Here is a 25,546-nt window from a genome sequence, read left to right as displayed (position 1 = left end):
AGTAATCGCAAAAACTGTTTTCTTCTTTAATTGGCCAAGGACCCGTGAATATTCAGCCGAATGTAATTAAATTAGGATAAATTACAATAATGTGCTACTAATTGTGGACAAAGAAACATAGTATATTTTTTTTTCCTTTTTTCATGTATCATTAAGCAAAAACACGTTAAAAATGAAGAAATTCCGATTTAGAATAAACAAAGATTTCATAAATCACAACACTCACTCCAAATTTATCGTAAGATTGTTACGACAAAGCAAAACTTTTCGGCAAAACACGGTATCTGGAGGAGATACAGTGTTTAGACAAATCAGGATCCTAGGTTTTAAAGGTTACAGTGTAAATTCCAATGAAGTATTTCAATGTTATTGGTAGAAAATCAGTATATTCTAATTATGTATGTATATATAGATTAGGGTCCAAAAAGCAACGGTGTTACTACAAAACACTTACTCAAGTTACAGTGTTTTGTCATGACACGGCAGCACTCTGTCAAGACTGAAACGACTTAACAGTAAGACTTAATAAATAACCCGCCGAATGTTTACCACTAACCCCCAAGCCTAACCTAGTCTTGCATCCGACATCGTGAATTACTCCCGCGTAAGCGCCGTGTCGGAATCGCACAAATTCCTGCGCTTACAATTTGTAACTTACAATCAGCCCCCATTCACTATACTGGCGTCAATCCGTTTGCCGATGTACATTTTTATGTGCATACAAATTATTTGGTTGCTATTCAAAATGAGGTCTTGACTGGTAAAATGTCGCTAGATGGCGTTAGTATTGAGAGGTCTAATTGGCGTTGCTTGCGATTGGCTGGGTGACACTATTTAGCGGCCCGGATACCACCGATATGGAAATACCGACCCGATATCTTCAACACTTTCGTCATGAAAACCGCGATGTCAATTTTTTGGACATTCAATTTCAAATCTATTTACGAGTAAGAGAGCAAAGACGCCGTGTGTTAGCCTTACAAGCCATGGTGGCCTAGTGGTTTGCCCTATAAACTCTCAAGCAGAGGATCGTGAGTTCGAACCCGGACTCTCTCCGAGTTTTTAAAATTCATGTGCGAAATTACATTCGAAATTTATCGAGAAGGAAAACATCGCGAGGAAACCTGCACAAACCCGCGAAGCAATTTAATGATGTGTGTGAAATTCCTAATCCGCACTTTGCCCGCGTGGGAACTATGGCCCAAGTTCTCTCATTCTGCGAGGCCGGTGTAGCAGTGGACGAATATAAGCTGAGATGATGATAATGATGAGCGAAGACGAAGGTAAAGTCTTGTTTTATTTCTAATCTCCAGTTACCGAATTAAACTCAGATTCACACAGTACTGTGCTCACATATTATTTGCGGGTTCCAATATATATCTGATGACAACAGTACACTTTGCCGAAACAAATAATGTCCCCGAGAAGCGCTCGCGTCCCTCACGTACGCAATATGTGTCGCTTATCGCCTTCCTCAGGTGTCTGCTTTATTGTTTTTTGGTGATAGATTGACTGTTTTGTAAAATATTGGATTCTGTTGAACTTTGAGTTGTAACGTGTAAAAATGCTCTTATTCGTCTGTAAGTGTTGCGCGCTCAACCCAAAAGGAAGGTTGATTTTTACCGCCATGTACAGTCAACCAATTGGATTCCTAGGCCATCACAGAACCTTGTCGTAATCGATAAACACAGACATGGCGAAACTATAAGGGTTCCGTTTTTGCCATTTTGGCTACGTTACCCTAAAAATGATGCATGCAGTATTTTTTTTCTAATTTGACAAAAAATGTATGCTCGAAATGATGCTTTATACACAGTTTACAATTAGGTAATAAATTACTTACTTACTTACATATTGGACATAAAAGTCGCAGAAGAATGATCTGTTATTGGTCTTGATCATGTGGGGATTCTTCCAAGCTCCTCCCAGCAGATGATGATTCTACTTAACTGCAATCTTAAAGTCCAAACAAAAAAATTATAACGGAAAAGTAAAACGCGCACAGTTCAGCACGAAGGTACTTGGTCTTGGTTTTACATTTTTCTTTGTTGAAAAATTTATACGAAATCAGGACAAAAGAGAATCTAGACACTAGAGACTTATTAATGGTTTTATGAGTGCTCAAACAATGCATATTAAATTCGGGACCTGCTTACCCTTTGTGAGTGGAAGCATTGTCTTTGGGCTGATATTATCAAGCAGTTTAAAATACTTTGAATTCGTATTTCGTCCATTCTAGTTTCTTCAACGCTAGATGGGTGTAATAGAAATCAAAATATCCATACTAATATTATAAATGCGAAAGTGTGTGTGTTTGTCCGTCTTTCACGTCGAAACGGAGCCACGGATCGACGTGATTTTTGGCATAGAGATAGTTTATGGGCCAAAGAGTGAAAGAGATTTACAATCACTTACTGATAAAACATATTTTTCTTAAGAACTTAATTAAATGCGCAAACGGTCATGCTAACAAAATCAAAGTGGGTAGAATATAAATACTGTTACGACGGTGGGTTAGGTGATAGACTTTAATTGTGTTTTTTTCGTACGTTGGAGGCGTTTTCAGCAGGCTGAAATACCGTTTCAGGCCGTTTCAGAGGATGCTCTATCACATATTAGTTTATCAAAATTTCACCCAAGTTGCCGTCGTTTTCAGGCGCCTGAAACATGTTTTCAGTCCTTTTCAGGCCACCCTCTATCCGATGACACCATAACCTGAAAACCCGTTTTCAGGCGTTTTCAGGGGTCCATAAGGGGGTAACAATACAAACAAGTACAGTGAGTTAGATTGCAAGTATACAATTCATGGCAAGTAACACTTTCATTTTAACTGTCGTTTAAATGTTAGTTAATGGAAATTGAAAACATAATATTAAAATAATATTAAATTAATCTAAATGCACACACAATTTTCTGTTACCTACATTAGTTATTATTTTATTATAATGTCTTTACCAGAACCAATTGTCGTATGCACGCTCCTCAGTGGCAGGTTCTGATTTTTTTTTTATGGACTAAACGTCTGATAATAAACATATCATTTCATTTATTGTCATTAATGCACGAAGTTTCAAGTCTGTCCAACCGCTAGAAGTGAGTGAAATTAGTGTCTTAAACTTTCGTGAATGGTGTGGCCAATGAAGTTGACATAGTCGTGCAATTGAAGATCGTCAAAAAATATAGAAAAAAAAAACTGCTTTTTTATTGATAACTAGCTGTTGCCCGCGGCTTCGAAATAGCTGCTCCCATTGTAGTCGCAAAGTTTTATTTTGTTTCAGTGTGTTGTTTGTAAATTGCGATCAGCGGCGACTCTTATTTTGACGCGAAATCAATTTACACTTTTTCTCTGTTTACTCGAAATATCTAAAAGAGAAACCGGCCAAGAGCGTGTCGGACACGCCCAAAATAGGGTTCCGTAGCCATTACGAAAAAAATAAGTAACATTTACGCATAAACTACTAATAATTCTCTAACAAACTTAGCCGTTATAGTTTTCCTTGAAAGTTTGATATACTTACTACCATCCTGAATTTTTCCCATTTACTGCTTTAGATTTTAGAGGGGGGGGGACGCTCGATTTTAATAAAAATTTGCACTTTAAAGTTGAATATTTCGCAAACAAATCACTGAATCGAAAAAACGTCTTAGCAAACCCCTAATGGGTTTTAAAAGAGCTATCCAACAATACCCCACACTATAGGGTTGGATGAGAAAAAAAAACATTGTACCATTTTGTTGGCATAGTTTACATATATATTCGTGCAAAATTACAGCTTTCTAGCATTGATAGTCCCTGAGCAAAGCCGCGGACGGACAGACAGATAGACAGACAGACATGGCGAAACTATAAGGGTTCCGTTTTTGCCATTTTGGCTCCGGAACCCTAAAAATGAGATACTGCCTTATGAGGTCAGTATAAATATATCTACGCAGTTCTATAACCATTATGTTAGCGTGTTACCCTACTGGCCTCAAAAGAGGGTTGTTTTTTTATAAGTTTTCTCACTTGCACTTACGCTCTCTCTCTGGCCAACAAAGTAACAATGAACCCGAACTTCCTACGTAAATGAATAAAAACATCAACTTGTAACAAGAAGCCCATATCTTTTTATAGCTTTCATAATCCAGGAACTGAAGCAGGCAGGGAGTTGTTGCTCGTAAAGTCTGAAGTGAAAAAACAAAGTGCATATAAAAACTCCTATTTCATGTCCTTATAGGGGTATTTATGCTGTGTAGCGTATAACAACAATTTTGCAAATTTTCACCTCGGATATACAAACAAAGTGCATGACAAAAAACTACATTATTTTCTTATACTCATGTAAAACTACAACTTTCTAGCACTAGCAGTCTCTAAGCTAAACAGCGGACGGACGGACATAGCGAAACTTTAAGGGCTCCTAAAAAGAAGGAAGTACATAAATTCACTACACAATTACGTTTAAAAAGTCCACAAAATAAGTTACCGGTTTTTGAAGCTTACTTTGTGGACGGCCTTTTGAATAGTCGCCAGTTTTAAATTAAACTGGTTTTAACCGCTTAGCGGTAGCTTTTACTTGTTAAGATTAAATTATGGACCGTTTCCGCTTCATTTGAACACAGTTTTTATAACTCAGTCACTTTTATCACATTTAAATTTCACTCCGGGTTCCGTAGGCTAGGTGAATATAGCAAGACCTTATTGTAGGTAAACCACCGACGCAAAAAGAGGGGTGGTATAAGTTTGACAGCTACGTGTGTCTGTGTGAGTCTGTGTGTGGCACCGTAGCTCTTAAACTGGTAGACCAAAATGAATGCATTTTTTTATTTAAAATCAGGTTTTCTAGCGATGGTTCTTAGACATGTTTCATCAAAATCGGTTCAGCCGTTTTTGTGATATTGAACTTTGAAGTGACAAAGTCATGGGTATTTTCAGCTATTTTTATCTGAATAGATAAATAGTGACCTTGACCCCTGGAGGTCACAAACAAGTCACAATCAAGTCACCAGCGAAAATTCGCATAAATAAAATAATTAACTGTCCTAAGTCAACGAGAAAAATGGCTAAGCACATAAATAAGGTTTACCTCAAAAACCGAGCGGGATAGAGCACACGTTATCACGCCGGCACCTGCGCACAGCGTGCTTAATTAACATGCGGAGTTGTGCTGGATGCGACAGCTTTACAAGCTGCAATACACTTGGATTTTCAAAGATGTAAAATTAAATTAAAAGTATCGTAAACTACTACATAACTTACTACAGACTAAACTGCTATTCTACTACTATAAACCTAACTACTTCCCAAATAAAATCAGAAACAAAAGATAAAAAAATTACTTATAAGACTATTAAAAGATTTTTTTAACTCAAATTCAAATTCAAATCAAATTCAAATTCAAATTCAAATTCAAATTCAAATTCAAATTCAAATCATTTCTTCAGATACCTTACTCAACCCTCATTATAAGCGTTAGTTAATATGTAAAAATAACAAGTGGTTAACATAGCAATGTTATAGTTAATGAATGTAAAAAATTGCTATCACAATTGGCTACATAGTTATATGGTTCAGATAGTTATATGAAGTTTTAATTTGATTTGTTGAATATAATCATACCCCAAACACGGTATCAAAAATTAATCTAACTACTACTATTCTACTACTACAACACACTGGTTTTTTAGTTCATTGTTGAGGGTGGACTGTATTATTATAAAATGAAACAACTTGCTTCCATAGAGTGCATCTGCATTAAAGTATTACTAGTACGTGTTGTTCTGCGTAGGGTCGAGCGGCGAGTGAGTTGGAATATGAGAGCGCGGTATTTAAATAATGTCGCTTGCGCGCGAGGGAGGGAGCACGGTCGATCATGATCGAGCCGCGGGGAGGACCAATGGGAAGCCAGGAGAGAATCGTGTAATGCTGAGTGGGGATAGTGTGTGTAAGTTCGTGTTACTGTATAGTGTGGCCTGACAAATGCATTTATTTTCATAAAAACCTTATATCTATTACATGGCACATTAATTAATAAAATATACAGGTAAACAAACAAATCAACAATCACAATAAAAATAGGAAAATAAAGTAAACAAAAACAAAACGAATTCTAATCTAAATATCTATATTTACAATATCTTAACCTATTTCCGACATTCTCCCCCACGTGTGCTAACACCTTCAGCTTCGGAAATTTTTATAAGTCTAGACGCAGGACGACGAAGGAGGCCGGCGGCGGTGCGTGCTTCTACTACGCGTACTATGCCATCTGGGCCGGGGTAAGTTTTTATTACTTCGCCTCTAGGCCACGTACCTCTCGGCATTGTTCCATCAACAATTATGACAATGTCGCCGGGTTTTACGTTTGCGGTGGTCCGTCCTTGACTTACTCGTAGCTTCAGTTGCGGTCGATATTCTTTGGTCCATCTAGCCCAGAAATGATCTGCCATCTTTTGCGATTGTTGCCACGATTTTTCATTAAGCGTTATATCGTGGAAATTACAGAATGGAGACATGGCGTTGGACCTGCCAATGAGAAAATGATTAGGCGTCAATGCTTCTTCTTGACTGCCCGTCAGTGGCGTGAGTGGTCGAGAATTAACGACGTGTTCTGCTTCCAACAACAGCGTGTGCAGCACTTCTTCTTTGGGGTGCTTTTCATGTAGGGTGGCACGAAGCGCTGTTTTAATCGAAGATACTAAACGCTCCCAGGCTCCTCCAGCTGATGGGTTTCCAGGAGGTATCTTCTTCCATGTGATCTCTTTGTACTCGGCGAACTCTTTCAGTTGCTTTTCGGCGGTCAGCAAGGCGTCAGATATTTCGCGCTCCGCTCCGACGAAATTAGTTCCATTATCCGAATATATCACGGTGGGTGTTCCTCTGCGTGCCATCATTCTTCTCAGTGCCAGTATGAGTGAAGCAGCTGATAATGATGCAACGAGCTCCATATGCACGGCCCTAGTTGTGAGGCATGTGAATAGGGCTCCCCACCTCTTCTCGTGACGTCGACCAATCGTGATTGTTATTGGTCCGAAGAGATCGCATGCGGTGGCGGTGAAGGGGGGTTGGTTCGACATTAGGCGCTCTGGTGGTAAATCTCCATAGGGTAGTTTGAGAGGTTTGCCCTTATGTGTTTTGCACCATTGACAATTTTCGCATATATATCTTAGCGTACCACGCAGACCAACAATGTGGTATCTTTGAGTAAGCTCATTCATCACGGTTTTGTGGTTGCCATGATTGAACTTTGCGTGGTAGTATGCGATAAGTAAGCGCGTGAACTCTTCTTTTGCGTGAAGAATAGGTATCGCTGTCCCTCGGTCGATTCTGGAATCCAGCAGGAGCGTTCCTTTGTTGTCCAGTTTTGCTGTCACCTTTCTAAGGGGGGATCCTTTCGACGCTGGCTCGCTTCGATGTAACCTTCTTATGTCTTCACTGAATGAGATGTTTTGGCTGCGTCGAACTAATAATAGTTCCGCCAGTCTTAGGTGATTCCGATTTATTTCTATTTCGTGCTTTCTTTTGAGCATTTTGGCTTTGAAGACCTCGGCGGCGAACAGCACAGTTGCGGCGGACCTAATTAATCGCGTGAAATTCGAAAATCGGTCGATTTGCGGTAGGTAGCTATATGTGTCGCACTTTCGCGTGGCTAGTACTACTCGCGGGGGGCGTTCCTCGCCTGTGGGCGGGGCCAACGCCGGCGCCGATTTATCTACTGGCCATTCATTAATATCGCGCCTAATAAAATCGGGGCCCTGGAACCACCGGTGGTTTTTATCAAAATTAATCGGGACGCCTTTTGTCGCGTCGTCGGCTGTGTTGAGCGCGCTTGGCACCCAGCGCCATTCGGTAGGCACCGTGGTGTCTTCAATTTCCGCAAGTCTATGCGCTACAAAACTTTTAAAAGACCGTGGGTCGGATTTGATCCATGCTAGGACCGTCCGCGAGTCCGACCAGAAATGTTTTCCGATAATTTTGTAATCTGTTTGTTCTACAACCGTTTTAGTTAATCTGGTGCCTAGCACACAGCCCTGTAACTCTAAACGCGGTATAGATATTGTTTTTAGTGGGGCAACCCTAGCCTTTGCCGCCACTAATCGCGAGGATTTCCCTCCTCCGGGTTCATTTGATACGAAATACACCGCCGCGGCATATACTTTCTCGCTCGCGTCGCAGAATGTGTGTATCTCGCCCTCTCTCTCGCACGCGGGTACATAACGCTCTATCTCGAGATTTTTTAATAATTTTACGTTTTCAATAAACGATTTCCACGTGGGAATAGACTCCGATTTGATAGGTTCGTCCCATCCTATTCCCGTCCGCCAAATGTCCTGAATAAGGGCTTTACCTATCACCGTGATTGGTGAAGCGTACCCTAGCGGGTCGTACACGCTCATTACACTACTTGTTACCTGCCTTTTCGTGGGTAACTGGGTGCCGTTCAGAACGTTTGGTGGCGTGTTACGTAAATTTACATTAAAACCTAACGTATCGCGCGCGTGATTCCATACGAGTCCTAATGTGCGTTCCGATTCGCTCTTGACTCCTAGGGACGTACTTTTCTTATCGCTGCCTGTACTCTTGACGTCTGTTACGACTTCGGGGCGGTTCGAGGCGAATCCTGTCAACTCGAATGACGCTAACGAGTTTAATGTATGTACGTCATTTATTATTCGCCTCGCCTCGGCTTCCGAACTGTCGAGGGCGATAAGGAAATCGTCCATGTAAGAGTTTCTTACCGTTATTTTTGCCGCTTCCGGGTACAGCTTTTCATTACATTTCGCGTTTTTATTCTTAACAAATAGAGCCGTAGCTGGGGAACAGGCAGAGCCGAAAATTAATTTTTTCATTCTATATTCGCGCGGCTCGCTCTGTCTCTCTTCCCCCCTCCATAAAAAACGTAAGCTGTCCCGGTCGCTTTCCTCCACTTCGATTTGGAGGAACATTTCGCGGATATCGGCCGTGATGGCAATTTTGCCCTCGCGGAAACGCAACAAAACTCCGAAAAGTGACTGAAGTAAGTCCGGCCCTGTTAACAGCGCGTCGTTTAAGCATTTACCGTGCGCGCGCGACGCCGCGTCAAAAACTAAACGCATTTTTAATTTTTGTGCGTGAAAAACCGGAAAATGCGGGAGGTACCAAGCCCGTGGCGAGTTGGGTGGCGGGGGCGACTCCATAACCTCTGCATAACCTTTTTCGATTAGATTTTTGATTTGTTTGGTATATTCCAATTTCAAACTTTCGTCTTTGTCTAATTTGTTCTCTAGGTTATGTAGTCGCTTCATGGCCTGATTTTTATTGTCGGGCAATGACTCGTTTTCTGACCGCCAGAGCAGACCCGCCTGATAGGCTGTCCCTTTCGCATTTATTACGCACGTCGCGTTTAAAATGTCTATTGCGCGCTGGTCGGGGTCCGTTTTAGGTACTTTTCTCTCGATCCCTAATGATTCGATACTAAAATTTTCTTTAAGTAACGTTAGTATTTCGTGCTCGGAATCCGTTCGTTTTACGTGATTAACCACGAACGCTGCGCTGCGACTGGCTTCGTGTTTCCCGTGCAAGATCCATCCCAATCTTGTGAGCGAGGCCACCGGCATGTCTCTCGCACCACTGCGAATCTGTGTAGAGACCAACAGACTCCAGTGGTCCTGGCCCACGAGAATGGTGGGGGTAGCACAGTCGTAGCACAGCTCGTTCCTTATTTCCCGCAAGTGTTCGCATTTTTCTATCAATTCGCGACCTACAGTCTGAGCCGCAAGGTTCAATTTTCCTATTGTGTACGCGGTTATTTTTTCTAAGTTTCTACTACACGCGCCGCGTATTGATAATTGGACCCTACAGGATTCCTGGTCGTTCACTACGTTACCGCCTACGCCCTCTAGAGATAGAGGTTCGGACCTAGTTCTTGGCGCAACCTGGTCCGCTATATGCCGCTCTATCATCGTGAGACTACTGCCGTCGTCTAACAGTGCGTAGGTATTGACGACTCCTAATGGCCCTGACACTTCCACGGGTACTATCTTAAGGAACGTGTTAACTTTGTGCACATGGTTGACCGAGCTACTAATGTTAGCACGCGCGGGTGCTTGAGTTGAATTTAATCCGTGTAACAGTCGATGGTGACCAGCTTCGCACTGGTTCACACCGCATGCAATATACTTGCATTTAAACGGTCTCCTGTGAGCCGCGTCCAGGCAACGGAAGCATAATTTACTCGTTTTCGCTACTTCCCAACGCTGCGCTATTTGTAACTTCACGAAATCCGAGCATAAGCTGATTTTATGCTCGCCGTTACAAATGACGCATTTATCTTTTGCGTTACTCGATTTCGATTGCGCGGGAATGGGTTGCTTCGGTTGTCTTGGCGCGTGAGACGGAACATTTTTTTTAATATGCGGTTTGCGATTTACTTGTGCGACTGTACGCGGTTTAAATTCCTCATAATCTGAATCTGACTGTTCGGTACTACTACTACGTGAATATACTCGCGTGCGATCTGCAGCGCGGGCGCGCGGGGGGGCGTGGCTATGGGCGTGGCTTCCGTATTCATTCACTACGTTAACGTTTGCGCGTGCGGGCCGCGAGCGCGCATAAGTTTTACGTGAAGCACTACTTATTTCGTTTAAAAACTGAGCCATAGCTGCCAGTCCCGGTATCGCTTTATTATTTGCGCGATACTTGTTCCATTCGTACCGTACAATTAAATTCATTTTATCTACAATTTTATTGACTATCTCGGGCGCGTATAAAAATTCTTCCTGGCGCAACGATTTAATTGTAGATACTACGTTGGCTACCTGGGCGGCAAATGTTGTGATATTACTATTATCATCTGCCAGCCGCGGCATGCGTTTTACGCAGTGCATTTCCGCGAGGACTATTTCTTCTGGGTCGCCGAATTGGCGCTCTAATGCCTCTATAATTTCGTACGGATCTGACACTGTGTACATTATCGATCTGACCGCGAGCCTAGCATCGCCCCGGAGCGCTTTGCGTATACGTCCTATATTCGCGACGTCTGTAAACAATGACGCTGTATCGTCAAACTCGGCCCGGAAAGCTATCCACTCCGTTATATTTCCGTCAAATGGCGGGAGCTCCGGTACATGCCTCTGCATGCCCGGCTTGCTATTGCTCCTGTTAACTGCCTCTACTACCTGGTTGGATAGCAATTCCAGGTCGCGATTGACGAATGATTGATTTACGTGAACTCGCGGCGGTACGTATGACGAACGCGGCGGCGGCGGCGGAAGTAAAGAGTGTCTGTTTATCTGGGCGTTGTCGTTCGCATATCTATGCTGCTCAACCCAACCTACGACGCGCGACTCTTCATTTGCATCAGGCGGCGGCGCCGTGCTAGGAGGTTGAGACGCTTCAATCCGTGCGATCTCCAACCTACTCCTAGCCGCGGCCGCGGCCCTGTGAGCCCGCTCAAGTTCGGCATCTTGCAGCTCTAACTCGGCCCTAAGTAAAGATAATTTAGTGGACACCGTGTCCGCCCCCCCGGTGGGGTTGCCTAAAACCGTTTCGTTCGATTCATTATCGTCTTCATGTACCGGCGCGGCATGCCGTTTTGCGGGTTGCGCGGTAGGCTGCGCGGGGCCCCCTGACGTAATCACGTTCGCGGGGCGCGACGCCGTAATTCCTAAACCGTGCTGTTCACCGCTGGTGCCGTTGCTCCACGTATTTGTTTCGACGGATGTGGTATCACCTGACGTTGGTGTGCTCTCCGACGCCATCTTCTTTGTGGCTGATCGCAGGGTGCGTTCTTCATGCGCGGACATCTTCTTAGCACACGCGGGGTTCCCTAATTCCTAACCCTAACACCCTAACAGCCCTAACAGCCCTAAAGTCTTCTTTCTTCTGACTTGCTGTTTGTGGCCGAGCTCGCTTTGTCACCGTTAGGTGCGAGCTGGCCCCCAGCTAAAGCTGGCAGTTCAGCCCTGCTGAACTTTGTGACTAAAGTCACCAATATAACGAAACACCGAGCGAGGCTCAAGGACGTTTCAGAAAAGTCGTTTTTACTGACCGAAACCGAAGTCTCAAGATCAGTAAAATGACTATAGGTTAGATCGCCGATCAAGGCCGAAGCCTCTAAATCATTGATCACCTCTACGAAAGAACCGAGGGCTAGCCTCAAGATTCTGTGATGACTCGACGCTCGACGACAACACGTAGGTAGGTAACACGACGGCACAACTCGAAGTACATAAACACGCGAGGAATTTCTTCTTGCTTCCGAATCACGCTGCAATTAGAGAATTCTTCGTGCTTCGAATATGCGCTGGTATTTCTTGATCCGGTTAACGAATGACCATTGTTGAGGGTGGACTGTATTATTATAAAATGAAACAACTTGCTTCCATAGAGTGCATCTGCATTAAAGTATTACTAGTACGTGTTGTTCTGCGTAGGGTCGAGCGGCGAGTGAGTTGGAATATGAGAGCGCGGTATTTAAATAATGTCGCTTGCGCGCGAGGGAGGGGAGCACGGTCGATCATGATCGAGCCGCGGGGAGGACCAATGGGAAGCCAGGAGAGAATCGTGTAATGCTGAGTGGGGATAGTGTGTGTAAGTTCGTGTTACTGTATAGTGTGGCCTGACAAATGCATTTATTTTCATAAAAACCTTATATCTATTACATGGCACATTAATTAATAAAATATACAGGTAAACAAACAAATCAACAATCACAATAAAAATAGGAAAATAAAGTAAACAAAACAAAACGAATTCTAATCTAAATATCTATATTTACAATATCTTAACCTATTTCCGACAGCCTCCAATAGGAGAGGAATGGGAAGAAAAGATTGTCACCAGATTTTTTTAAGTAATAAATTAAATAAGAAGTGTTTTGGAGTGTGAATATCTATGTGTGAGTTTACTGCTCTTTCATACTAAACAGTGACGATGACAACGACATGGAAGCAAAAGCTAGTAGGTAAAAAATAAAATAACAATTGTGCCAAGTCGTAAATTCAAAATCGTTTAAAGTACAACCCCGATTGCCTCCAGAGGTACGGATGTGAGCAAAAGGTTTCTGTGTCGATAGTAAAAAGGAGTGTAAACCTTTTAAAGTTTTACCGTTTACTTTTATAAACAAACTTTATATTCTGTTTCTAGATGTCGGGTTGTTGACCGGTCCATTTGTTGTATAAATATTAACGCCTCTTTGAAAAAAATAGCAAAGTTACACCGATTCGCTAAATAAACTGTGCTTGTTTTATTTCTGAAAATTATTTTAATGTACCCAACAAAAATACGCACAGTACCTAACTCGCCAATAGGTTTATTTTAGAAAAGGTAATATGAATCATCAGTATCACAATAAGGTCATCAATTAATGATTTTATATTTTTTATTAAAATCTGTAGCTGCAAATATACCTGGAGTAAATTTTTTTTTAGTGGCATTAAAGCGTACCTATAGATATTTTTGTCCTTACGATAACCGTTAGTACACACATATTTATGACCTTATCTGTACAGTCAAGGGCAAAGATATCGACACGGCCAAAGTTGCAAAAATATGTATACACGGCCTTAATGTTAAGTGCATAAAGTCGTGTATACATATTTTTGTAACTTTGGCCGTGCCGATATCTTTGCCCTTGACTGTACCTATACACGAAAATATTAATGTCAACTGGGACGATGTTATGAGGGTTTGAAAATACAACCGGTTCGAAAAAGGTAGGTAGCGCCCGGAATCTGGTCGAAGCCCTCACAATCTGAGAGGACGCCTGTATCATTCAGAATAAGTGTCGCACAGGCGACGCTCTCGTGTACGCGAAACAAGCAAAGGAGCAAAGTAAAAGACTTGTAGGTAACTAGTAGGTAGTCATTAATATAAGTTAATGTTATTAACAGCCTTTGCGACTGTCATATTGCAACGATAAAACATCTGAGGGGCTACTACGAAATTCTAAACTCGAAGTTCCCGCACCGCACCGTCGCACCGTCCCTTTCACTCTCGTATTAAATGACATAAGCGTCAGCGGGACGGCAACATACGAAGTTCGAAGTTTTTCGCTTCATAGTAGGGCATGACTATAATTTTAAACAATGCACCAACACTGCACCTGAGTTTTTAAAGAAAACCACGATTTCCCCGATGTACAATTATTCCTGGAACGACTTCATTTGCGAAGTTGTGCTTGTTTATCATGCTGTCTTTGTCGGTGGTGTTAAACTGACTCTATCTGTCTTAACGTCGTCGGTATAATAGACAAACAGCGAAACTTTGAATATACATAATATACGTACATATACAGGCCACACCGGTATATTATATATATACCAGGTGTGGCATGTAATACGAGCAAATAATGAAAACATAAGTCGTACTCGTCAAACCGAACAACATTAGTACAGCGATTTTTAAATTAAAAATAATTGAGTCTTTAGATTTTCCTTTTTTCATACAAATTAAATACTGCTATCAGTGCACGCCATCCTAGAACACAACTGACGTCACCTGTCACGCTACAAACATCAAGCATTTTGCTTTACAAAAAATTAAAATTAAAAACTAATTATTTTTGAATGTCGCTGAACTAATGTTGTTCATTTTGACGAGTATGATCTATGTTTTAAATATTTGCTCATATTACAGGCCACGTCCGGTATTTTTTAAGGTTTAATATTTGAGATCTTTTATTTCTCATAAGAATTACAATCACTTACTGAGAAAACATATTTTTCTTAAGAACTAAATTAAATGCGCAAACCAGCGCACGGTCATGTTAACAGAATCAAAGTGGGTAGAAATCAAATACAAACAGATACAGTGAGTTAGATTGCAAGTATAAAATGCATGGCAAGTTACACTCTTTTTAACTGTCGTTTAAATGTAAATTTAAAAAAAAAAACAGTTTTAGCCATAATTAATTAGACTAGCCTATGATTGTGAACAAATAATTAGATAATTCTTTTTTTTTCATTTATTTGTTTATTGAAACAGCAAGATTTAATTTTAAAATAAAATAATATTCATTTAATGGGAATTGAAAAATAATATTAATTGTATATCACATAATTTTCTATTACATTAGTTAAATCCCTTTTTAGGGTTACCACAAAAAAAAAAAAAAAAAAAAACACGACGGCATTTTTTAGTAATACTAAAAAGAAAAAAATAAGTTTAGTTGTCTAGCTAGAACTATGTCAAGTAATTTAAAATTCAAGAGTCAGGACCCAAACTGAGGTTTTTTGTGCCAGCGACGATTCTCAATGGGTCCCGACTATTGAATTTTAAATTACTTAAGGCTCTACGCATTGTGCATTGTGTGTGTGTGTGTGTGTGTATATGTGTGTGTGTGTGTGTGTGTGTGTGTGTGTGTGTGTGTGTGTGTGTGTGTGTGAGTGTGTGTAGACAAATAAATCCCCGCCCGGACTCTCAGGCGCCGTCTAAACTAGGCCAAGTCCGGGGAAACCCGGACGGATGGCAACCTCTTTAAATTATAGCATAATAAGTAAAAAAAAATAATTGTAAGTTTTTTTTTTGCTGACTCAGCCTTTTTTGGCTGTACTTGCAGTGTTATCACACTTACGTAATTAAGTATACGAAATTCCAAGCCAATTTGACCACTGGAAGAATGAATTCTAAATGAAAGGAAAGTAGAGCACAAATAAAATAAAAGAAAAATGCAGTACATACGTTTGTTTGTTTGCAACAAAAGCCACACGCATCAGCAAAAAAGCCTTTTGTTCATTAAAAGCGGCGAGCTTTTGCAATAAAAGCATTTATTTCTACCACTCCGTTAATTAGTAAGAAGTTAATGACAGTTAAATTGTTAATTAGGATAACGTTACACGCCTTAAAATGTGTAGCGATGAACGAAGTGACATTCTGCCAGTTAATTTTGACAACTTCCTTATCCGCGTTTCCGAAAGATTAATTATGATCCTGCACGTATATCGCTTATTTTAACTTCCGTTTTAAGATACGGACGTCGTTATTTTTATTTAATCTTTTATCGCTTTCATTTATATTTTAGTAACGGAGGCTGACTCAACGAAATCCATTGTGACAGAAGTCTGCCATAGGAAGTTACTTTGGAGGATCTATATTAATCCGCATGACGTAATATTCCTAATTCTAATGGGCATAATGTTACTTCGCATAATTAATTAATTCAAATAATTTATTGAATAAGGCGTTACTTTGTCGATGAACTAAAATAATTTATTTGCTTTGTTCAGAGAAATTCTTTTAGTTCATTAATTCACATATCCGTATATCCGTAATGTTAATGCGCATAATTTCAATTGGCATAACGATGAGTTGGCATAAATTGAATAAGCATTAAGTTGCTTTGCATAAGTATTAAAAAGTATAATTAGGTTAAAAAATATTAATTATACATATATGAATGCGAACTAAGTACTATATGAAAATAAAAAAAAACTAAACGTAACTGAGGTACTGGTTTTGTCCTGACTCATCTGATACGACGCTCACTTGGTAAAAATGTATGGAAATCCCTTTTATGATAATTAAAGTTATAATTGATAATATTGTGCATATTAGGTTTTACTCCTGTAATGATAGGTACTGTAAGTGATGATAATGTAAATAAAAATAAATAAATAAATATTTCAATTATACGAATTCATTATTATGTCAAATACCTGTTATGCTTTTTTTTATTGTGCTAGTGCAATGTTACGCTAAATTATGTTATCCCAAATCAGTTATGCGAATTCATATTTATGACAATTAATGTTATAAATGTATTATGCGCAATGGGCACCCGGCTTTGGATGTGGCAAACATAGAACAGCCTAAGCAATGGAGCCTTTGCCATGGTGCTCGCCATAACAAGGAAACCAGAGGCCGTATTGTCAAACGCCAGGGCTCTCGCGATCGTATTCACCATTTATGTCTTCTGCTTCGTCGTTTCACTCTTGACAGAGTGGTCGTGATCATAATTTTCTAAGGTGGTAGCAAGCTTAACAATACGCCTCCATTCCTCCCTGACAGCCGCCTTCCATATGCTTGCGTTTAGAGGTCCTTGCAATAGCTGCTATTTGTTTCTACCGTCAACCTTTACCGAGTGACGGAAAGAAGTGATGAAAACGATTGTGATGCCGAGTGTGTTATATTTAATAAAGTCGGTTGCAGAAGAGCAAAGCAGAGGTCTGTTGAAAAGGAAATCCAAATACAAGGCTAGTGTTTGCAAGAACAAGAGATGGCAGAGCATGAATGTCACAAATTGAAAAATATGCTATACTCACTCACTTACACACACAAAAGCACGCGCAAGCGCACACATGTACGTATACGCACATAAACCTGTTTACCTTTTACCTAAATACATGCACCTTAGCTATTGTTTTAGTTTTACCCTGACTACTTAATAATGTTGTTTGGTGGTTTTGTCTACCACCCAACTATGTTTATAATTGTAATCATATTTATGTAGTTACCTTGGTAGTTACTATTGTTGATAAGTCACTCGGACCCGCTGATGCCCAAGATACAGGCTCAGCCTACTTTTGAGTCTGGCAGATATTTTTCAAAAATAGCCTATATTGTCACTCCCTGGCCCATAAACTATTTCTATGCCAAAAATCAGGTCGATCCGTTGCTCCAAACTAGAGAATAGGAGAACAATCGCACTTCCTTTTTTTTATTTTACTGGATGGCAAACGAGCAAGTGGGTCTCCTGATGGTAAGAGATCACCACCGCCCATAAACATCTGCAACACCAGGGGGTATTGCAGATGCGTCGCCAACCTAGAGGCCTAAGATGGGATACCTCAGGTGCCAGTAATTTCACCGGCTGTCTTACTCTCCACGCTGAAACACAACAGTGCAAGCACTGCTGCTTCACGGCAGGATTAGCGAGCAAGATGGTGGTAGCAAAGCCGGGCGGGCCTTGCACAAGGTCCTACCACCTGCAGTTTGCATTTATAATATTAGTATGAATATAGTATGGATTATTGTTAGCCTATTCTGTCCCACTGTTGAGTGAAGGCCTCCCTCCGGTACTTCTACTGCTCTCTGTCCACTGCATACAAAGGGCCCAACCTACCTACCAACCTACCTACTATCTTCAAGAAGTAGTCCAGCTCATCTCGTCATCGCTGTCTAGGTCTGCCGGGTCACCTTTTCGACTTGATAGGTGTCCACTCGTTGGTTATCTTGGTCCACAACTCATCCGGCATGCTCTTATATAAGCTGTATTTTATTTAAATAAAGTATTTTTTATTTATTTGTATGCATAAAGCCTGACCCAATACTGTTACCGGGCATGTATGTGTAGCTCAAAACACCCGTGTAAGTGTGCTTTATCACGTTTAGAAACACAAATTAAGTTTATCCGTAATTAGAAGCAGGTACACGCCGTTTAAAATAACACTACATCTTCATCGTTTACAAGCCTCTCATATATTTGCCTGATTAATATCTTATAACACATAGATTATTCCCAGGCTCCGTAATAAGTAATTAGTAATATCCTATCTGGTAACGAGAATGGAAGCCTCTATGGGAATTTTAATGCTCGTTTGTGAGTATCAATTTATGCATGCATAATTTAAGCACCGCGAGCGCTCATTGACATAGGAGATTCAAAATTAAATGAAAAATGTGTGAAGCACAGTTTTATGCAAATAGCGGTTGGAGTTGGAGTAGAGCATAATTAAGTGAAGCGTATTAAAACAAATTATTTTGATTTCACCCGTCTACGGAGAAGTCAACAAGAAGACTAACTACTCAAAGAGAAAATAAAGGTAAGCAGGTACTTGATTTTTGACAGTGTTTTATGTTACGATAGGTACTGCTATTGTAGTCCCCTCAGAAGTGAGAAATAAGCAGAAGAAGCTTACTATTGCTTGAAGAATTGTCAAATTACCGCATAAACGGGGCACCTTGTTCTAATACACAAGAGAGGCTTACTTGGTTTTTGTTGGAACCGCCCTAAAGTAGGTACTATTAAAAAACATAAGTTTTTCGAGCGTATAGTATGTATTTTTTCCTTTCTTTTGTCCTCGCTGCAGCCTGGGCTGGACGGGTTTTAACATATGAGGTATGATTGGATTTGTTATACGAGTAACTGTCGGAATGACAATATGGCGTCTGCGAAAAAAAATATGGCGGAGGAATGTTTTTTTTGTATTGTCAATAATTATCTGAAAGCTAATGATATATGGATTTTTGTCTAATACTTATATAGAGCATTAAATTAAAAAAAATCAAAAACCCGACTGCCTTAAAAATTAAAAGGAAGAAAATAAGTCTGGTGGTCTAGAACTCTGTTAAGTCATTAAGTAGCTAATTTAAAGTTCAACAGTGATCATTCAACTTAAATTGTTACAGCTACTTTACAGAGTTCTAGACCACTAGACTTATTTTCTTCCTTTTAGTTTTTAAGGCAGTCGGGTTTTTTTTGCCCATACACCACGGTTGTACAGTTCCACACCCCTTCGTCTTGTTTTTGAAATATTTCGTCCACAGTTCAGAGTTCGTTATTGTTATCAATGCACGCTGAAATAAACTCAACAAAAGAACGTCATGAAAACAACTGAACCTGAATTTAACGAGCGGCCGGTGATTTTATGAAAAATAAAACACGGTCGTCATTAATTCGTTTTCATTCATGCCAATCGTTCAGTTGTCCGTTAGGGCATGTTACGGTGATAACTCGTGCTGTCGGGCATGTGAAAATAACTGAGCCAATGTAAATACATGGCGCGTATCTAATTAATCGCAAGCAGTTCAGGTAATAACGTCGTGTTCTGAAAAAAAATATTTTGTTAACATTAACAATAAAATGCCAATAGAGGAAAGAAAAGGAACGAGTCTTTTAAATTATTGAATTTCACCGCTAGGTATTGTTCGCAGATTCACAATCAATGGAATAGGTAATTATTTTTATGATACAAGTACCTACAAGGAGGTATTTTCCAACGACTGTCGATCATCTTAGAATCGAGCAAAGCGAGTGTTTTTAGCCGACATCTATTGACTTATTTCTAGAAATTAGGGTGAGGGTTTTAGGGTCCTTTAACACACGGCATCCTATCACGGGGACTTTAGGTATTTGTAGTTACAAATGTAGAGGAGTTCCTCTGTAAAAGAATATTGGAATAAACCTTTTTTAGTTATTTTTTCAAAGCTGAATTTGGAAGACAAACTTCCTTAGTTTTATTATTTAAAACAATTTATTTACGAATTTAGGATACATGTTTTGACATTTGGCTGATTTAAAACTATTTAACTGTACTGGTGATGAAAAAGATACTTATTCGATTATAGTTTCGTACAGAAAGTAGCACTTTCTAAACATGGCATTGTAATTTTTTTTTTAAACGAGTCATCAAAAAATAAACAAAAAGAGGAAATTAAGAGCCAAGTTCAGATTTGTATATCATTCTTCAATCCCATTGAGTTACTGTCTTTATTTCGCTGCCTCCGACTTTTCTATTTTTAATATTAACTTTTTTGGCAACGTGATAAGAACTCTAATTCCTTTCTTATAACATTATTAAATAACTTCGGCTACAGTGACCGTAAAGTTTGCGATCCTTTTTTTTTCAGGACCTATTTTTGTTAGCGACGTATCCTAGTTATCGTCTTTCTGGAAAATATGTTTTATTGGCGATAATCCGGGACATCGGCTACCCATAATTAATCAATAGGCCGTAAGCATCTGGAGTGGCGACGGCGTGCCGGAGGACGAAATAATGACTTTCCATTGACTACTGTCAGCATTGCTCAACGTAAGTTTTTATAAAAACGAAAAAGTTTTTAGGTGTGTATAGTCATTCCCGAAGACGCGTGCCGTGGTTCTTATTACAATGTCATTAATGGCTAATTTTGACAAAATCACGCGTCTTCGTGGATGGCACTAGGTATATGGGATTCTAATTCACATCCGCTTAGTACCTAACGCACCTGGTGTGCAATTGCCCGTCGTACAGTTTGCGATAGATAAGCGACAGTCGCTATTTCGAGACGTTATCAACTTATCAACTAATAATACCTAATACTTTCGAACTTTTTCGCCTGGGTGCGCGATGACAGCGCCAACTAGCGGTTACAATTACGGCGGACTTTGAAATATCAAATGGCTGGCTGTCATTACGAATAATAACTAAACAAACATATAATTTCAATGAAATATCGAAATTTACATTTATTCTATTCGATCATGTAAATCTATAGTGTAAAGTGCCACAATCAATTAATTTTAGGACACGGACTTTCTCATGACTGTCTTCATGAGAAGTAAAGAAATAAACAAATTTAATCAAATAACGCATTTCATATATGTATATTGCAGACGATTATTTATGACTGTAGTAGTTCGTTAATAATGCAAACTTTTGTGTATTTTCAGTTAAACATGGCCGAATTAATTATAAAAACTGGATTTCGAGCACACTATACGACATAGCTTTCCAACCACAAACATCAATAAAGGGAAAAACAATTAGTTTTGGCTCAATATGTCCAAGGTGTAAAAAAAAATGTGAAGACCATAAATTTGTAACGAGTCACACCATTGAAGCTCGTGTAATTCGTCAAATTTCAATGACATCGACGCCATACAAAACATCTTTCTTGTGTAAATTCACAGAATTTGTGATCACTGTTTTTGCTTTTGTTCTTGCAGTTAACTACGCAGCAGGTTTCGTAACGCGTATTTATTTATTTGCACGCATACGTAAATTTCACTAGTAAATAGTGACAGCGAATACAATACAAATGTTCACAAATATATATTTTACATAATTTGTCATAGATTATATACTTTGATCTTGATGGGCACAAAATAGAACTAAACATTTATTTTCTTTTTATTAACACAATTTACACATAAACTCCACGTGCATAAAGTCCAGTTTTTCGATATGGCTGTTATGCCGTTTTGCTATTTACAGCCATTTATCAAATTACGCCGTCAAAATAGGGCTTGAATTGATTATTATTTTATTAAAGTGAATTGAATTTTAGTCTAGGATTTCATTACTGTTAGTAGTTAATGCATAATTAATGCAGCATCAATATTAATTGAGTAGGTAAATAAACCATGTATTCAAATAATCAGGGGACAGATTTTTCAAATCACATCACTCGAAAATACAATGCGAAAAAGGTGATAAAACAGCGCTCAATATAAAATACGAGTAGGGAAATTACAGCTGTAATTTACTACACTACTGTGTAACTACTAAATTTATAACCAAAGAAATTAAAGTTTTCCAAGAAAACTAAATAACCTATTTAAAGTTGTTGCTGTAAATAAATATTAAAGTAGGTAAATAAATTTTAATCTTACACAAAATCAAATAATTACTAGCGGATTTTCTTAGAATTAGGTACCTACTCGAAACTCCGCGTTACCAATTAGAGTTTATTGTTTATGTTTTGTCTTTTTTGCTATCAAAACCAGATGGAACATTTTTCGTTCATTTAACAATTTCGCTGTTGGAATAACTGAATATTCCGAGAGCTAGTGCACTGCTTTTAGGAGGTATTTTAGGCAGCGTAAAACTTGTACGTATTGCTTTTTTAACACGCTTTTATTTACCTCACTTGTAATTGTATGTATCTATGTCTGTGTCGATGTATCTATGGTAAATTTATCAATATTTATGAGTGCTTATTTTAGCTTTAATTGAATAAACATATCTTGCTTTTGACGTATGTACGACGTATGGACGTGTCTTTGAACTTAATTTTCAGCCACATTTTATTCTAGTAGTAATTTTCATCCAGACCACCAGATTTTGTATTTAAATACCATGCAGGAAGTATTCCATTTATTTCATTTACGCATCCTCAAACACCAACTCTAAAGTATGTGCTAGCTCTCGGACTAGTTTTATAGCCGTTTTTGTCTACATTTTTCTATTTTACGAAGCCCGATGGGCATTTTAACATTCAAACCAAGCCGATATTTTGACATTTGATTGGAATTTTTGCTACTACATTGATATATGGTAACAGCTATGTATGCATGTCCACACAAGTAAACCAATTATTGTATAAATCAATAGTACCAATGACAATAGTAATTTATACAACTGCTGTATAAATGAAGCCTTGAAACGCGAGTTGTCGAAAATTACCATAAAACATACATTTTGAATCCTCATTATCATCAACAAAATCTCTTTCAGTAGTGAAAATACTGCTACCACTGAATACAGACATTAAATAAAGCGCTACTGACGTCACACGTTAGTATAATTACATATATCTTTCTCTGTCGAATCTTGAATTCCAAACCTTCATAAAATCTATTTTACTTGCCTATTTAAAAGTAGTTAAAAATTGTTTTTTTTTCTTTCAACAGAACGCATTATCAATCGCTTTACATAATATTTAAAAATAGTCAAATTCCTACAGTTTTAGGTAGGTACTGCTACGAAACGCTAGCCTATACAATAATTATCTGAATTGGTTGGGGTGGGTTCAGATCATGTCTATAGAATCGCCCCATATACCAAGCGTTTATTGAAAAAAAAAAACAAGTACCTGTCGGGTCACAGCCAATGTGGGATTCCGTGCTTAGATATTTACGGCAAATATTCGATAGTATGAAATTTTGATCGACTATTACTCTTTGATGGATGTCGGCTGATTTGATTGATTACCCGTTAACTTATATACCTAAAACCTGCTCTAATTTAATTAGCGTGTAGGAGTAGTTTTTTTCATAATTTTGTTTTACCCCTTTTTCGCATGGACAATTTATACGTCTTTGCAATATTACAACTACCTGCTATGCCGCGGACAGATAGACGGAACGACGGACATGTCATGCGTCTTTATTTTTGGGGTTACATCCTACAAGGACCCTTTAGTTAAACTAAAAACGCATAAAAATAAAGACGCATGTATTTAATATGAAAGTACATTTATGGTAGTTACATTAATTAATGGGTCTCACCCAACATTGACAGTAAGAACCCAACCCCCTAGCTGTGCCCGTGATAACAAAACACGAGCCAAATTAGATTACACTGAAACATTTTAGTTTGTATGAGCTGGGAAACGTCTCTTAATGAAACTGGATCGCCTACCTACTTGTAATAATCTACGTTCTTGCCTAGAAAGTTAATACACATGAATATTTTATTCTGTACTAGCGACACGCTCCGGCTTCGCACAGGTGCAATTTTGAGAAAAAAGGTCGACCTTTTTTTTTCAAATTTGTACTCGTGCGTAGTCGGGGCACTACACATTTTTTCAGCTTGTTTTCCCCAAAACTACACCTGCGCAAAGCCGGGGCGCGTCGCTTGTATATGTGTCAAATATTTTACAAACCTTTTGTGAAAAGTTATCTAAGTGATGGTGGTGTGCTCCCTTAAAATCCCTTGCGTAGTTTAAAACCTAAGCATACAGATATAAGTGTACAGATGGCTTGGGGCCGAAAAGTTCTCTAATGGAGACCGCAGATCGGCAAGCACAGCGTAGGACGTCCACCAACGAGATAAACAAATGACCTGGTTAAAACCGCTGGTCTCGGTGGATCCAGGCCGCTTCCAACCTAAGCAACTGGAGCTCTTTAGGGAGGCTGTGTCCAACAGTGGCACTCCTACGCTTAATATGATGATGATGATGATGAAGCTTACGATGGTGGGAAGCGACTTTGTTTTATTCTATGCAGGTGATTTAATATCAAAGCGTTTGTTTAGGCTTAATAAATACAATTTATGCATTTTTAACCAGAAACAGCTGCCACATGTAATTGGATTCTGTGCAGCGAAAGCATTTGTTTCGAGATTCCTTGCAAAATTTGAATTTTTGCTCAAAATGAAGTATGTATATTAGCTACACAAAAAAAGTAGCTCGGCTAGTTTGTTGAACTACGATGGAAAGAATTTTTTATACTTACAATTCCAGAGATTATATAAATTGGTTTATTATTAAAATAATATTTTAAGCCTGCATTGCATTGTAGAGCTTACGTGAGTAGAACTAGTGTTGCCAGGCGGACAACTACAGAAAATGAAAAAATGGAACTAAAGGTCGCCATTCATGTTCAATCATCTATTGAACAATCTACAAACTATGTTTAGTAGACCTATTTACTGTATAATCCATACTAATATTATAAATGCGAAAGTAACGTCTGTCTGTCTGTCTGTCTGTCTGTCTGTCTGTTACGCTTTCACGGCTAACCGCTGAACGATTTGGATGAAATTTGGTACAGGGATAGAATAGACCTTGGGAAAGAACATAGGCTATCTTTTATCGCGAAAAAAAGGTTTAAGGGGTTGAAAAATAGGGGATGAAAGTTAATATGGGTGGAAGTTCGTCGCCGTCGAAAGATAAAACCATGAAACTTGGCATTTAGCCCTTAATCCATACTTCCATACCATATAATATTATAAATGCGAAAGTAACTGTCTGTCTGTTTGTCTGTCTGTCTGTCTGTCTGTCTGTTACGCTTTCACGGCTAAACCGCTAAACCGATTTTAATGAAATTTGGTACAGAGATAGAATAGACCTTGGGAAAAGTATAGGCTATCTTTTAATCGCGAAAAAAAGGTTTTAGGGGTTTGAAATAGGGGGTGAAAGTTAATACGGTGGAAGTTCGTCGCC

At 39.2% G+C, this 25,546-nt stretch overlaps 1 protein-coding gene across 1 annotated transcript; it reads right to left on the bottom strand.

Annotated features, from left to right (window-relative positions):
- Nucleotides 1–5,098: 5,098 nt before the first annotated feature.
- Nucleotides 5,099–11,763, bottom strand: LOC141445563 (uncharacterized). Its single transcript, XM_074111399.1, has 3 exons — nt 10,777–11,763; nt 6,370–9,999; nt 5,099–5,110 (listed from the first exon to the last, which is right to left on the bottom strand). Exons 1-3 carry the CDS (start codon nt 11,761–11,763, stop codon nt 5,099–5,101), a joined length of 4,629 nt encoding a protein of 1,542 aa, XP_073967500.1.
- Nucleotides 11,764–25,546: the final 13,783 nt, after the last annotated feature.

Source organism: Choristoneura fumiferana, chromosome 2 (genome assembly GCF_025370935.1).
Source record: "Choristoneura fumiferana chromosome 2, NRCan_CFum_1, whole genome shotgun sequence".
Classification (NCBI taxonomy): Eukaryota; Metazoa; Arthropoda; class Insecta; order Lepidoptera; family Tortricidae; genus Choristoneura; species Choristoneura fumiferana.
The sequence above is the reverse complement of the archived record's forward strand: the minus strand, read 5'-3'. Positions and strand labels throughout refer to the sequence as shown.